Genomic DNA, 17,499 nt, shown 5'->3' on the forward strand with positions numbered 1-17,499 from the left:
GTGGGCATTGTGTCAAGAAGCAGTGCAGCTTGGAAGGGTTGTGTTTCAGAGTATGCACAGCTCTTCACCTCTCCAGAAACCTTTGATGTCTTCACTGTTATTCTACAATGTAGATTATTGTAAAAATAAAGAAAATGAGTATGGTACTGTCTATATATATTAGCAAGACACCCCCAATAAAGGAGTAGTTCTGCAGGTGGTGACCACAGACCACTTCTCAGTTCCTATGCTTCCTGGCTGATGTTTTGGTCACTTTTGAATGCTGGCGGTGCTTTCACTCTACTGGTAGCATGAGACGGAGTCTACAACCCACACAAGTGGCTCAGGTAGTGCAGCTCATCCAGGATGGCACATCAATGCGAGCTGTGGTAAGAAGGTTTTCTGTGTCTGTCAGCGTAGTGTCCAGAGCATGGAGGCGCTACCAGGAGACAGGCCAGTACATCAGGAGACGTGGAGGAGGCCGTAGGAGGGCAACAACCCAGCAGCAGGACCGCTACCTCCGCCTTTGTGCAAGGAGGAGCAGGAGAAGCACTGCCAGAGCCCTGCAAAATTACCTCCAGCAGGCCACAAATCTGCATGTGTCTGCTCAAACGGTCAGAAACAGACTCCATGAGGGTGGTATGAGGACGTTTGGCATTTGCCAGAGAACACCAAGATTGGCAAATTCGCCACTGGCGCCCTGTGCTCTTCACTGATGAAAGCAGGTTCACACTGAGCACATGTGACAGATGTGACAGAGTCGCCATGGAGAACGTTCTGCTGCCTGCAACATCCTCCATCATGACCGGTTTGGCGGTGGGTCAGTCATGGTGTGGGGTGTCATTTCTTTGGGGGGCCGCACAGCCCTCCGTGTGCTCGCCAGAGGTAGCCTGACTGCCATTAGGTACCGAGATGCGATCCTCAGACCCCTTGTGAGACCATATGCTGGTGCGGTTGGCCCTGGGTTCCTCCTAATGCAAGACAATGCTAGACCTCATGTTTTTTTATTTTTTTTTATTTCACCTTTATTTAACCAGGTAGGCAAGTTGAGAACAAGTTCTGATTTACAATTGCGACCTGGCCAAGATAAAGCAAAGCAGTTCGACACATACAACAACACAGAGTTACACATGGAGTAAAACAAAAATAGAGTCAATAATACAGTATAAACAAGTCTATATATGATGTGAGCAAATGAGGTGAGATAAGGGAGGTAAAGGCAAAAAAAGGCCATGGTGGCAAAGTAAATACAATATAGCAAGTAAAACACTGGAATGGTAGATTTGCAGTGGAAGAATGTGCAAAGTAGAAATAAAAATAATGGGGTGCAAAGGAGCAAAATAAATAAATCAATAAAATAAATACAGTAGGGAAAGCGGTAGTTGTTTGGGCTAAATTATAGGTGGGCTATGTACAGGTGCAGTAGTCGGTGAGCTGTTCTGACAGTTGGTGCTTAAAGCTAGTGAGGGAGATAAGTGTTTCCAGTTTCAGAGATTTTTGTAGTTCGTTCCAGTCATTGGCAGCATAGAACTGGAAGGAGAGGCGGCCAAAGAAAGAATTGGTTTTGGGGGTGACCAGAGAGATACACCTGCTGGAGTGCGTGCTACAGGTGGGTGATGCTATGGTGACCAGCGAGCTGAGATAAGGGGGGACTTTACCTAGCAGGGTCTTGTAGATGACATGGAGCCAGTGGGTTTGGCGACGAGTATGAAGCGAGGGCCAGCCAACGAGAGCGTACAGGTCGCAATGGTGGGTAGTATATGGGGCTTTGGTGACAAAATGGATTGCACTGTGATAGACTGCATCCAATTTGTTGAGTACGGTATTGGAGGCTATTTTGTAAATGACATCGCCGAAGTCGAGGATTGGTAGGATGGTCAGTTTTACAAGGATATGTTTGGCAGCATGAGTGAAGGATGCTTTTTGCGAAATAGGAAGCCAATTCTAGATTTAAGTTTGGATTGGAGATGTTTTATGTGGGTTTGGAAGGAGAGTTTACAGTCTAACCAGACACCTAGGTATTTGTAGTTGTCCACATAATCTAAGTCAGAACCGTCCAGAGTAGTGATGCTGGAGGGGCGGGCAGGTGTGGGCAGCGATCGGTTGAAGAGCATGCATTTAGGTTTACTTGCATTTAAGAGCAGTTGGAGGCCAAGGAAGGAGAGTTGTATGGCATTGAAGCTCGTCTGGAGGTTAGTTAACAGTGTCCAAAGAAGTATACAGAATGGTGTCGTCGGCGTTGAGGTGGATCAGAGAATCACCAGCAGCAAGAGCGACATCATTGATGTATACAGAGAAAACAGTTGGCCTGAGGATGGAACCCTGTGGCACCCTCATAGAGACTTCCAGAGGTCTGGACAACAGGCCCTCCGATTGGACACACTGAACTCTGTCTGAGAAGTAGTTGGTGAACCAGACGAGGCAGTCATTTGAGCAACCAAGGCTGTTGAGTCTGCCGATAAGAATGTGGTGATTGACAGAGTCGAAAGCCTTGGCCAGGTCGATGAATACAGTTGCACAGTATTGCCTCTTATCGATGCCGGTTATATCGTTTAGGACCTTGAGCATGGCTGAGGTGCAACCATGACCAGCTCGGAAACCAGATTGCATAGTGGAGGTACGGTGGGATTCGAAATAGTCGGTGATCTGTTCGTTAACTTAGCTTTCGAAGACCTTAGAAAGGCAGGGTAGGATAGATATAGGTCTGTAGCAGTTTGGGTCTAGAGTGCCTCCCCCTTTGAAGACGGGGACGACCGCTACAGCTTTCCAATCTTTGGGAATCTCAGACGACACGAAAGAGAGGTTGAACAGGCTAGTAGTAGGGGTTGCATCAATTTCAGCGGATAATTTTAGAAAGAGAGGGTCCAGATTGTCTAGCCCGGCTGATTTGTAGCGGTCCACATTTTGCAGCTCTTTCAGAACATCAGCTGTTTGGAGTTGGGTGAAGGAGAAATGGGGGAGGCTTGGGCAAGTTGCTGTGGGGGGTGCAGGGCTGTTGACCGGGGTAGGGGTAGCCAGGTGGAAAGCATGGCCAGCCGTAGAGAAATGCTTATTGAAATTCTCAATTATCATGGATTTATCGGTGGTGAGTGTTTCCTAGCCTCAGTGCAGTGGGCAGCTGGGAGGAGGTGGTCTTATTCTGTAAATTTCTGTTTGAAAAAGCAGGCCTTTGCTTTCCTAACTGCCTGTGTATATTGGTTCCTAACTTCCCTGAAAAGTTGCATATCGCGGGCGCTATTTGATGCTCATGCAGTACGCCACAGGATGTTTTTGTGTTGGTCAAGGGCAGTCAGGTCTGGAGTGAACCAAGGGCTGGTTCTAAATTTTTTGAATGGGGCATACTTATCTATGGTGAGTAAAGCACTTTTAAAGAATAACCAGACATCTACTACTGACGGAATAAGGTCAATATCCTTCCAGGATACCCGGGCCAGGTTGATTAGAAAGGCCTGCTCGCTGAAGTGTTTTAGAGAGCGTTTGACAGTGATGAGGGGTGGCCGTTTGACCGCAGACCCATTACGGACTCAGGCAATGAGGCAGTGATCGCTGAGATCCTAGTTGAAGACAGCAGAGGAGTGTTTGGATGGCAGGTTGGTGATATCTATGAGGGTGCCTGTGTTTACAGATTTGGGGTTGCACCTGGTAGGTTCATTGATCATTTGTGTGAGATTGAGGGCAGCAAGTTTAGATTGTAGGATGGCTGGGGTGTTAAGCATGTCCCAGTTTAGGTCACCTAACACCACGAGCTCTGAAGATAGATGGGGAGCAATCAATTCACATATGATGTCCAGGGCACAGCTGGGGGCAGAAGGTAGTCCATAGCAAGCGGCAACGGCAATGGCAATAATACATCAATCATTTGGTGCAGCACCTATCATGACCCCAAGGTGACCCCCATCAGGTGTAAAGCCATAACATATACAGTGGGGCAAAAAAGTATTTAGTCAGCCACCAATTGTGCATGTTCTCCCACTTAAAAAGATGAGAGAGGCCTGTAATTTTCATCATAGGTACACTTAAACTATGACAGACAAAATGAGAAAAAAAATCCAGAAAATCACATTGGAGGATTTTAAATTTATTTATTTGCAAATTATGGTGGAATTATGGCCCCACTGTACATTTTTTCAGAAGCATACTATGATTGATAATGTCAAAAGTCACAATGAAATCTTATACAACAGCTCCCACAATCTTTTTATTATCAATTTCTCTCAGACAATCACCAGTCATTTGTGTAAGTGCCGTTCGTGTTGAATGCCATTTACTATAAGCATGCTAAAAGTCTGTTGTTAATTTATTTATTGTAAAATAGCATTGTATCTGGTCAAACACTATTTTTTCCAAAAGTTTACTAAGGGTTGATAACAGGCTGATTGGTCGGCTATTTGAGCCAGTAACGGGTGCTTTACTATTCTTGGGTAGCGGAATGACTTTGCTTCCCTCCAGACCTGGGGGCACACAGTTTTTTGTAAGCTTAGATTGAGGAGATGGCAAATAGGAGTGACAATATCGTACTCTATCATCCTCAGTAATTTTCCATCCAAGTTGCCAGACCCAGGTGGCTCGTCATTGTTGATAGACAACAATCATTTTTTCACATTTTCCACACTCACATTACAGAATTCAAAATTACAATGCTTGTTTTTCATAATTTGGTTATACTTGGATGTGTAGGTTCGGCGTTTCTTGCTGGCACGTCAGGTCTAAGTTTGCTTGTCTTGCCAATATATTTTTTTTAAGTATACTGCACAAAAATATAAACGTAACATGCAACAATTTCTAAGATTTTACTGAGTTACAGTTCATATCAGGAAATCAGTCAATTTAAATAAATAAATTAGACCCTAATCTATGTATTTCACATGACTGGGAATACAGATAGGCATCTGTGGTCACAGATATCTTAAAAAGGTAGGGGCGTGGACCAGTATCTGGTGTGATCACCATTTGCTTCATGCAACGCGACTCATCTCTGTCGCATAAAGTTGATTAGGCTGTTGATTGTGATTTGTGGAATGTTGTCCCACTCCTCTTTAATGGCTGTGTAAAGTTGCTGGATATTGCCGTGAACTGGACACACGGTCGTACACATAGATCCAGATCATCCCAAACATGCTCAATGGGTGACATGTCTGGTGAGTATGAAGGCCATGGAAGAACTGGAACATCTTCAGCTTCCAGGTATTTTGTACAGATACTTGTGTCATGGGGCAGTGCATTATCATGCTGAAACATTAGGTGATGGCGGCGGATGAATGGCACGACAGTGGGCGACAGGATGTTGTCACATTATCGCTGTGCATTCAAATTGCCATCGATAAAATGCAATTGTGCTTATTGTCTTTTGCTTATGCCTGCCCATGCCATAACCCCACCGCCACCATGGGGCACTCTGTTCACAACAATGACATCAGCAAACCGCTCGCCCACACAACAGCTTCTTGATATACCACACCTGTTAGGTGGATGAATTATGTTGGCAAAGGTGAAATGCTCACTAACCGGGATGTAAAAAAATTTGTGCACAAAATTTGGGATAATACATTTTTTGGTGCATATGGAACATTTCTAGGATATTTTATTTAAGCTCATTAAACATGGGACTAACACTTTATGTTGTGTTTATATTTTTGTTCAGTGTAGTTGCCAATATCAGTGTGTTTTGTGATGAAGGAGCCATCTGATTCAATGAATGATGGAGCTGAGTTTGCCCTTTTGCCCAAAATTTAATTTAAGGTGCTCCAAAGCTTTTTACTATCATTCTTTATATTATTTATTGTTGCTTCATAGTATAGTTTCTACTTCTTTTTATTCTGTTTAGTGACATGATTTCTCAATTTTCAGTAGGTTTGCCAATCAGTTATGCAGCCAGACTTATTTGTCATTCCTTTCGCCTCATCCCTCTCAACAATAACATTTTTCAATTCCTCATCACAGGGATTTAACAGTTCTTGCAGTCATTTTCTTAATGAGTGCATGCTTATTAGTAACTGGAGTAAGCAATTTCATAAATATGTAAAGTGCAGTGTCTAGTTGCTCCTCATTACACACCATAGACAAGCAAATATTCTTTACGTCATCAACATGCTGTTGGAATCACTATAAAACCTCTTGTAGGACCTCTTATTAGGTCCAGCCTTTGGAACTTTGGTTTTCCTAGATATGGCTACCATATTTTGATCATTACATCAGATGGATTTGGATACTGCTTTAAAACAGATTTCTGCAGCATTAATAAAGACTTAGGAATCAATACCTGTGGATGATTAATTTCTGTGCTGTTTAGAAATACCGTAGTAGGTTAACTGATAACCTGAACCAGGTTGCAGGCACTTGTTACAGTTTGAAGCTTTTACTTGAGTGGGCAGTTTGATGAAAGCTGGTCAATATTTAGGTCACCCAGAAAAGTTTCCTCTCTGTTGATATCACAAACATTTTCAAGTAGAGATGCACAATATACCGGTGAACATATCAGAATGGGAAGATATTAGCTAAAAATGCAAACATCGGTATCGGCCCGATGTCTAGTTTAACACCGATGTGAAAAACCGATGTCAAAGCTGACGTACAACCTATATAACGTAGGTACATGACACATGACATAATGACACCACGTAAAATTTTGCACTACACGTGCAACACAGCATTCCTAACCTAGCCTAGAATTGCTGTGTGGTTAGAGCAGTCAACAAGTCAAGCAGTCTTTTGAAAGAGTAAGAAAATGTCAATGAGACAACTCAAAGGCGAAATCCATTTATGGCAACATAGTGAAATTCATTGCCCTTGACAATCAACTATTCTTATTGGCTTTTGCGACTGGTCACGCACTGGTACACTAACGTTACCAAGTGCGCTATTGTTCAGATGTTGCCCTACCAGAGTTACACAGTAATAGCGTCACTGCTATTAGCTTCACGGCATACTATGGAACACCGTTTGGGTCTTTGCTTGTCAACAAAAGATACACATCAAATAACACTATTTGACAATAACACTGTTTGTCACGTTAAATAAGCTTTTAATTTGACACGTCAAATAACAGTTCTATTATAGAATGTTGTGTGTTCTGAATTTGCATTTTCAAGCCAAGCGCCACCACTACTATCCGTAGCACTGTCAAAGCTGTACAAAAAAGTCTGCAAATAAGCAAACACCGGACACAAACATTGTGTTTACAATACCGCATTGATAATAAAGCATTATTTGTTTGACCACAACTTCTGGGGTAGCTAGCTAGCTTTAGATTGGTACCTAGCTAGCACCAATACAACCAGCCTAAAAACAATGACCAGTAGAAACTGCAGTCATTTTCATTGTTCTTAGCAATGATTTAGTAATCCTGATAGTAGTGGTGGCGCTTGGCTTGCACGTGCAAATTCAGAACATTCATCTGGCTAGTGAGGCTTGACCTGACTGGGTTCTGTATTGTGAAGCTAGCCGCAATAAGGATTAGGCACAATAGTAGAATTTGTGGTTTGCCTTCAAAATAAAAGTACCTCTGAAGGTGATGCAGAGGGTTACAAGGTGGAATCATAGCATATTTAGACTAGATTATGTTAAACAAGGATGGAATGTGAAGCATTAGTCTACTCGGTGACACCCACAGAACGCAACTGTGTAGAGTTTACACAGATATTAGTGTTGTAGCTCTTATCGCGGGACTGTGACTGTGTGAAATCACCTCCGCAGTCAGCCTATTGTGTGTATTGACATTCATATTGCACTGTTCAGCTTTACCTAAGGATTGGGATCAATGAAATGGGGTAACAGTCTATTCAATACCCAATATATTTTTTCCCAACGTCCTCCTCAGAGTTATCAGACTCCAAAATATCCACACAGTATTGTTTTTCCTCTGGAATAGTGTTCAATACACAGAGTAGGTTGACAATAGATGTGGCTCAATTCACAGTTGTTTGAGTCCCGCAATAAGAGCTACGATGCTAAACTCTGTCATTTAGATTAGTATTGTGGAGTTGTGGGTCCATCCTCAGTTTTCTCCTATCACAGACATTAAACTCTGTAACTGTTTTAAAGTCACCATTGGCCTAGGAAGGTTAGGAAGGACGCCTGTATCTTTGTAGTGACTGGGTGTATTGATACACCATCCAAAGTGTAATTAACAACTTCACACTGCTCAAAGCAATATTCAATGTCTGCTTTTTTTACCCATCTACCAATAGGTGCCCTTCTTTGTGAGGCATTGGAAAACTGAGGCATTGGAAAACCTCCCGGGTCTTTGTAGTTGAATCTGTGGTTGAAATTCACTACTCGACTGAGGGACCTTACAGATAATTGTATGTGTGGGGTACAGAGATGGGGTAGTCATTTAAAAATCATGTTAAACGCTATTATTGCACACAGTGTCAGTCCATGCAACTTATTATGTGACTTGTTAAGCACATTTAGGCTAGCCATAAAAAGGGGTTGAATACTTATTGACTCAAGACATTATAGCTTTTAAAAAACATTTTTAAAAAACACTTTGACATTGTGGGGTATTGTGTGTTCATCAGTGGCACTCAATTTAATCCATGTTTAATTCAGGCTGTAACAGATCCAAATGTTGAAAAAGTCAAGCTGTGTGAATACTTAATGAAGACACTGTATATCATATACAGTACCAGTCAAAAGTTTGGACACACCTTCTCATTCAAAGGTTTTTCTTTATTTTTTACTATTTTCTACATTGTAGAATAATAGTGAAGATATCAAAACTATGACACATATGGAATCATGTAGTAAGCACAAAAGTGTTAAACAAATCAAAATATATTTTAGATTCTTCAAAGTAGCCACCCTTTGCCTTGATGACCACTTTGCACACATTTGGCATTCTCTCAACCAGCTTCATAAGGAATGCTTTTCCAACAGTCTTGAATGAGTTAGCACATATGCTGAGCACATGTTGGTTGCTTTTCCTTCATTCTGTGGTCAAACTCGTCCCAAACCATCTCAATTGGGTTGAGGTCGGGTAATTGTTTAGGCCAGATCATCTGATGTAGCACCATCACCTGGAGGTGTGTTTTGGGTCATTGTCCTGTTGAAAATCAAATGATATTCCCACTAGGCGCAAACCAGATGGGATGGTGTATCGCTGCAGAATGCTGTGGTAGCCATGCTGGTAGAGTGTGCCTTGAATTCTAAATAAATCACCGACAGTGTCACAAGCAAAGCTCCCCCACACCATCTCATCTCCTCCTCCATGCTTCATGGTGGGAACCACACATGCAGAGAACATCCATTCACCTACTCTGCGTCTCACAAAGCCATGGCGGTTGGAAGCAAATTTCTCAAATTTGGACTCATCAGACCAAAGGAAAGATTCCCACTGGTCTAATGTCCATTGCTTGTGCTTCTTGGCTCAAGCAAGTCTCTTCTTCTTATTGGTGTCCTTTAGTAGTGGTTTCTTTGCAGCAATTTGACCATGAAGGCCTGATTCACGCAGTCTCCTCTGAACAGTTGATGTTGAGATGTGTTTGTTACTTATTGTCTGTCTGTGTTACTTGTAAGATGTGTCTGTTGCATTTATTTGGGCTATCAATCTGAGGTGCAGTTAACTCTAATGAACTTATCCTCTGCAGCAGAGTCTTCTGGGTCTTCCTTTGCTGTGGCAGTCCTCATGAGAGCCAATTTCGTCATAGCTCTTGATGGTTTTTGCGACTGCACTTGAAGAAACTTTCAAAGTTCTTGACATTTTTATGGATATACTGACCTTCATGTCTTAAAGTAATGATGGGCTGTCGTTTCTCTTTGCTTATTTGACATAATATGGACTTGGGCTTTTACCAAATAGGGATATCTTCGGTGTACCACCCCTACCTTGTCACAACACAACCTATTGGCACAAATGCATTAAGATAGAAAGAAATTCCACAAAATGAACTTTTAGCAAGGCACACCTGTTAATTGAAATGCATTCCATGTGACTACCTCATGAAGCTGGTAAAAAGAAAGCCAAGAGTGTGCAAAGCTGTCATCAAGGCAGTGTGGCTCCTTTGAAGAATCTCAAATATAAAATATAGTTTGTTTTGTTAAACTCTTTTTTGGTTACTACATTATTCCATGTGTTATTTCATAGTTGTGATGTCTTCACTATCATTATACAATGTAGATAATAGTAAAAAATAAAAATAAAAATAAAAAATTGAATGTGTAAGTATGTCCAAACTTCTGACTGATACTGTATATTAATTAATACTGCCAGGTTTTGGTGTTGTTTTTCAGCTAGACATTTCATTATACTGGGTAGGTTTTCACCAATGAAGCCTGCTATATTGTAATGCCTTTTTCTGGTATGGCTATAAAAACAGACTGAGGGGAAACTAGTTATTCACCTCTGTTGTAGACTTCACTAAATCTCTCTAATGATCATTTTAGTACAGAAAGTGTGTACCATGCTACTGATTATCATTGTAGAAATTTCTGACTTTTGGGAAAAAAACGAGTTCTCTCCATGTTCGCATCCATAATTCAAGATAGACCGGTGTCTTCGGTGTGCTGAAAGGTGAATTCTCAGACCTAAATGAATAAAAAGTTGGTCCATTGGGGGGGACACCACCTGGATTCCTTAAAATTTAATACATAATTTGAGCCCCTCTCTTTTAAAATGAAATATAGAATAGTAGGCCTGGTGCAATGCCTAATTACATTGTGTTTTTCATATGATGCATTCTTAATGAATCCCTCTCTACTCTCCGTGCCTGGAAAGATTGCAAGGTAGTAGATGCTCGCTAACTATAAGTCGGGCTCAATCCTTCTCAGGGAGAAGATGCTGATGAAAACAGGGATGGGTTGTGACTATAACTGGGATTCTGCAAATATTAAAAGAGATTGTGAATTTGAAACATACCTCTGTGTGAGGCTGGGATGAGTGCTGGAGGTGCTATAGGCTATTGTTTATGGTTCGTCTTACTGCTATATTCTGCTTCCCCATTCAAGCATATCAGACATTTATTACACAGAAACAAACTTTGTTTTGTTCTCTGGTTTACATATGTTCAGCAGACCTGAACATTTTATGAATCCAACATACGTTCTGAGTTAAAACGTCATGGATAAGGGATTTAATATGTGCAGCTAGCTGCACTTTCTTTACTCATGCAAGGTGGCACTCAAAAATAATAGGAGTGTTCGGAATATGAATGTATTGGGATTTACTAAATCTAATCTCTATAGATTGAGTTTGTGCATTGTCACTGCATAAGATATAATATGATATAATTACTGATAGTTCAAGGAAACTCCATTGTCAAGTGCATGTCATGTCACTGGCATTTAGTTGGATATTTGGTTGAGAAAGCTAAGTACATATCATTATTATTCAGTCAGTCACTTGAGACACGAAGAACCCAGTAACATAACATTTTTTAAACACATTACCTGTATAACACATTAGGACACTTTCACTTTCCATCATTTGCAGTAAAAGTAATAGCATCACATTAATGGGCAAAAATGACTTCATGATGAGTACTTAATTATGGTAATTGTAGCATGATGTGTTGGGCCCAGACTAGCATTTTAATGTTAAAGCTAACTCTGGTGAAAGTTTGAATTGGTATGACTCATCATTTCACTTAATCCGTATTTGTATACACACACCATCTATAAAGGGAGTAAATTACCACTCAATCTGAGCTCTGTAAAATCCTATTTAGAATTCAAACTCTGAATACCTGATGATTGGACTTGTTTAAACCCCTAAAACAACTGCTGGTTAACACACCATGCCTACAGATATAAGTTATTCAATATATTTACCATCAAGTTTTGTACAGGAAATATGAGCAGCTACATCAGATATGATTACCTTCATCCTGGCATTCTGTGACAGTTAACCTTTGCACTAACATTTGTATTTGAAAATCAGGAGCTAATGCATTCTCCCCCAGATCCCCTGTATAACACGCTCATGGCATGTCTGTCATTGGAAGTATACAGTAGCTAGGTCCCTGCTCTCAATGTGAATCCCCATCAATCTGGTTGAATCAGGTTAGGGCGACATCCCTCCTCCTGTGTGCTGACAGAAGGCATCAGCAGAAAAGAGCAGCTCCCCTGTTTCTGATGGCTGTAATAACTAGCACTGATCAGGAGGCTGCTGGAGAGGAATTAGCCTGACCAGCCATGCTGCACAGTTCTTGGGTTGTGTCCAAAATAGCACCCTATTCATTTTATAGTGCTCTATGAATATATAGTGAAATGGTGCCATATCCGACACATCCTTTGTCTGTGCTGCTGCTGGCAAATAGAAATAATCACAGTCCTGGAGTAATTAAGGAGACAGGTGAATCGATCTCACTGCAGAGAATGCCATTGTTTTATTGTACTCCCGTTGCAGGTGACTGTCTATGCTTAGATGGCTACATGAAGGACCCTGTCCATAAGCATCTCTGTATTCGTAACGAGTGGGGTCCAAATCAAGGGTAAGTGACAATATGGCCTCTAATGGTCCTGCATGCTAAATCAGATATTGACATGGCAGCTCTTACTTAAAAAGCTTTATTACAGCCTCCCGAGTGGCGGAGCTGTCTAAGGCACTGTAGGCGTCACAACAGATCCGAGTTCGATCCCGGGCTGGATCACAGCCGGTCGCAACTGGGAGACCCATGAGGTGGCGCGCAATTGGCCCAGCGTTGTCCGGGTTAGGGGAGGGTTTGACTGCCCGGGATGTCCTTATCCCATCGCGCTCTATCGACTCCTGTGGGGGTGCATGCACGCTGACATGGTCACCCGTTGTACCATGTTTCCTCTGACACATTGGTGCGGCTGGCTTCTGGGTTAAGCGAGCAGTGTGTCAAGAAGCAGTGCGGCTTGGCAGGGTTGTGTTTCGGAGGACGCATGGCTTTCGACCTTCGCCTCTCCCAAGTCCATACTGGAGCTGCAGCGATGGGACAAGACTATAACTACCAATTGGATAACACAAAATTTCTAAATATAGCAAAATGTAATAAATGCTGTAGCTTTATTACACAGCAGAACTGTGAACACTATAGTTGGGTCTAACATGAAATGTGGAGTACAAGCAGATGGATGTTTTAAAATCCTTCCCCGAATTCTAGAATGCTACCAACTTTTATCACCCTTATACATCACTTGAAAATAATTTGCCTGCTACTACAGGGCCTTCGCAGTTCTGATGTTAGAAATATGCTTTTTTCACTATACATCTGAATTGTGTCACACATTTCTCATCCTCCCTTATCTCCCTCCCTCCCCAAGTGATTTTCCTTTCTCCTGTGCAGTCAGTCTTTGACAGGGAAAGCCTACAGGCGCAACTTAAATGTTTAATGACTGGCCCCTCTGGTATAAGGCCTTTATCAGGTTTTAGCTGCTCTTTTGCCAATAGTAACAGCTTACTCAGAGAAGCAGCAGCTCCTTGTCACAATTTCTCTCACACTGTAGCAGATTCAAGTCCCCAAGCTGACTGTGTTTATTAATCTCCATCATTCTTCCCCTCTCCTTTCCCAGCTCTGGTAAATAGACACAAGCCTAAGTCACATCCCATGTCAGGCAACTGAGGCAACTGAGGAACCCACAGCATCTGTCATAGTGCTACTTTTGATCTGCCACATTTTGGGGGATTGGTTGAAATGTTGTTGGGAGAGGGTGTGCTGAAAAGAGGCCAAACATTTTATTATATGTTTGAGCTGAAAATAAAACTAAATATTTAATGGACAACTGAAGAAAAACAGAAACTATGCTTGTGTATTCAGAGTCGGTGCCAAGCATAAGCAACATAAGCGGTCACTTTGGAACTCAGTCGGGGTCTCAACTTACCATTGAGAGTCAGAATAGCAGAATACACCAGGTGCAATTTTGAAATGTAGTTGTGCATCAGCAGTTTTTCTCTTGTGATGTCAGTCACTGACAGTCATTCAATTAGCCATGTCAGCTAACCATTTTTAGATTGGTAGTTAGTCTAGCTAGGTAATTTTCAAAATGAGTAGAATTGCATAATCTTTTTAATCAAATTGCAACGTTTTCTCTCTGCCCCGTGGTGTTTTAGCGGTCCAATACAACCATTTTTTATCTCAATATCAAATCATTTCTGGTAACAATGAAGTACCTTACTGTGATTTTTTTAAATTAAAATGATCAAAAGGAAACAGAAAATGCTTCTTAGCAAAGAGCAATTTCTCAAGAAATAATTTAGCTAGGACTGTCTGACAGTGGGGAGCAGAAAAGGGAAAGTTTGGTTTGGAAATCTCTTTCTTATAGGTCTATTGACTAATTTGCTACATGGTAATGTCACCATGGAAGTCCAAAACTCCATCCCACCAAAACAGGCTGAAATTTCAGGTGGTCTTTTCAAACAGCTCTTACACTAAAAGGGTATTATCATCATGTTCACAATTTCACAATATTATTCCAAGCTCATAGTGCGGAAATGTATATAAAACAGGGGGAACAAAATCACGTTTTTGACTGCACTGGACCTTTAAAACTGCGACATTTTCTCTACTCCCCATGGCAAAATGTGTACAATCTCGCTTAAGGCCCCCAAAAGGCTAGAGCCGGCCCTATTTGTATTGCAGTGTAACGTGCTGTGATATTTAACCTTTATTTACATTAACTAGGCAAGTCAGTTAAGAACAAATTCTTATTTACAATGACGGCCTACCAAAAGGCAAAAGGCCTCCTGCGGGGACAGGGGCTGGGATTAAAAATAAAAATGAATTAAATAGAAATATAGGACAAAACACACATCAGGACAAAGAGAGACAACACAACACTAAATGAAGATAGACCTAAGATAATGATTACTCATTGTTACACTCTAATAATAGTAGTAATAATAGTAATAAAACATGTTTCTTCATTTAAATCAGTAATTTCATTCTTGTCTCGGAAATCAGCTTACTGGTTTTGACTGAAAATAAGTCTCATTCTCTCCTATCTCTTATTTGTCACCAGACCCTGGCCTTACACTATTTTCCAGCGTGGTTTTGATCTGGTGATGGGAGAACAACCATCTGATCGCATTTTCAGGTAAGATAACTCACGGTAAACATCTAATCATCCAAACACAATGACCTGCCACTGGCATTACACAAGCATGTGTGCTGATGATTCAACCATATACAGTACTCATCAGCAACCACAGCTAATGAAGTCACTGAAACCCTTAACAAAGAGTTGCAGTCTGTTTTGGAATGGGTGGCCAGTAATAAACTGGTCGTGCACATCTCTAAAACTAAGAGCATTATATTTGGGACAAATTATTCCCTAAATTCTAGACCTCATCTGAATCTGGCAATGAATAGTGTGGCTGTTGAACACGTTGAGGAGACTAAATGACTTGGTGTTACCTTAGATTGTAAATGGTCTTGTCCAAAACATATTGATTTAATGGTTGTAAAGATGGGGACAGGTTTGTCAGTAATAAAGAGATGCTATGCTTTTTTGACACCTCACTCCACAAAGCAAGTCCTGCAGGCTCTAGTTTTATCTTATGTTGATTTTTGTCCAGTCATATGGTCAAGTGCTGCAAAGAAAGACCTAGTTAAGCTGCAGCTGGCCCAGAACCGAGCTTCACGTCTTGCTCATCATTGTAATCAGTGGGCTTATATTAATACTATACATGCCAGTCTCTCTTGGGTTGAGGAAAGACTGACTGACTGCGTCACTGACTGCATCACTTCATGTTGTTTTAAGAAACATGAATGTGTTGGAAATTCCTAATTGTTTGCATAGTCAACTTACACACAGCACTGACACACACACTTACCCCACCAGACATGCCACCAGGGGTCTTTTCACAGTCCACAGGTCCAGAACAAAATCAAGGAAACGTACAGTATTATACAGAGCATGAGTGCATGGAATTCAATTCCATCTTATATAGTGCAAGTGAACAGCAAACCTGGTTTCAAAAAACAAATATAGCCACACCTCACGGCACAATGCCTCTCCCCCATGTGACCTACTTGTTGTGTGTATGTTCTGACATGTACAGTATGTGTAACTGATAGATACGCATGCACGCACGCACGCACGCACGCATGCACACACACACACACACACACACACACACACACACACACACACACACACACACACACACACACACACACACACTACATGTTAATGTTTTTAAATGAATGAAGTACATTTAGTCTGTAATGTATTTTTCGTTATGTGTCGGACTCCAGAAAGACTTCTGCCAATGGCGTCGGCTAATGGGGATCTTAATACGTCAAATAAAAAATAAGTAACCCTTTTTAAAACAGCATGAAATTGAGTTCACCCGTTGGAAAGCAGTAACTTTTTTTTTACAATATGAAAAGTTTTTTCATTTGATTATGGCTGATACTACTACTTTTGCACAACATGGGAGATTATCACTTTTGAAGATGGTATAGAAAGAAGTGAAAGCTTATCGAGTAGATTTTACACTATAAGAAAAAAAAGATTGTGTTCCTATTCTGTCTAACAACATTTCAGGACATACTTTCTACTTTTTTAAATATTATGTTTCATTAGAAAACACCAAAGTTCCAATCTTGTCTTAGTTGAAGCTGAGTTATGTTGTTCTTTTAACGGCATGAAGGAATTGTATCACTCTGTACATGATAAATAAGTCATGTTCACAAAAAAGCAGTATTTCATTTTGTATCATTTGAGCTCTACATGGGGTATGTTTACAAAGAGAATAATCTTAAATCATGGGATTTGTTAATTCTTTAAAAACCATTCCCTGATCGGGTAATACAATTGATTTTGTTTTATGTGTAAGGCATAAAAATGATTTTAATAGTTTAACTACATGCACACACAGCTCTGAAAAATGAGAGTTTCAGTTTAGTTCTCTAGTTCTAATTTGTCTGATTACTTTTGTGTACTTACATTTGATCCTTGCATGAAATGTGTAATACATTTGAAATGTTATATTTATCTTGTTCTGTTGTCGTATGCCCAGTGGAATTAATGAGAATGTGCTATTTAAAAAAACAAACACGCAACCTCACGAAAACCACAGAAAAAAGTTAGAATTTGTTGTTACAGCAATGCTGAGGCCTGTTTCGTAAAATATCACACAATGTTCTTGGTCGATAGAAAGTCAACATTTGCATTCTATGATATAAACCATCACAGTTGTTTTCTAATTTATTTTACCATTGAGTACAGAGAAAGACTGGGGACGTGGGAGGTAAAAACCCTTATCAATGATATGCCTCCTGTTTTGTATATATACAATATCTAGATGCCTCCTCAAAAGCCAAGGACACAACAACAATACTGATTATGCTGCTTGACACTGCTCTCAACAACGAACAGTTTTACATCCCAAATGGCACCCTATTCCTTATATAGTGCACTGCTTTTGACCAGGGCCCATAGGGCGCTGGTCAAAAGGAGTGCACTATTTCGGGAATAGGGTGCCATTTGGGACACAGATGATATTTTCACAGGGATGGTTTAGTTATTCTCATGGTTGTAAGCGCTGTCTTTGTTAGTCATTGAGAGCAGCCATCATACAAACATCTCTATGAGGCTCTTTGATACATTTGATTC

At 40.9% G+C, this 17,499-nt stretch overlaps 1 protein-coding gene across 7 annotated transcripts in view; it reads left to right on the top strand.

Moving 5' to 3' along the window:
• The window catches only part of LOC112260455 (astrotactin-1), a 268,710-nt gene that overhangs the window by 78,896 nt on the left and 172,315 nt on the right, over positions 1-17,499 (top strand). For all 7 annotated transcript variants that reach the window (XM_024435582.2, XM_024435584.2, XM_024435583.2 and 4 more), the window contains 2 exons: positions 12,323-12,407; positions 14,899-14,973. In XM_024435582.2, coding sequence (XP_024291350.1) covers positions 12,323-12,407; positions 14,899-14,973 — 160 coding nt within the window. The remainder of the gene's footprint in view (positions 1-12,322; positions 12,408-14,898; positions 14,974-17,499) is intronic.

Source organism: Oncorhynchus tshawytscha, linkage group LG10 (assembly GCF_018296145.1).
Source record: "Oncorhynchus tshawytscha isolate Ot180627B linkage group LG10, Otsh_v2.0, whole genome shotgun sequence".
Lineage (NCBI taxonomy): Eukaryota > Metazoa > Chordata > Actinopteri > Salmoniformes > Salmonidae > Oncorhynchus > Oncorhynchus tshawytscha.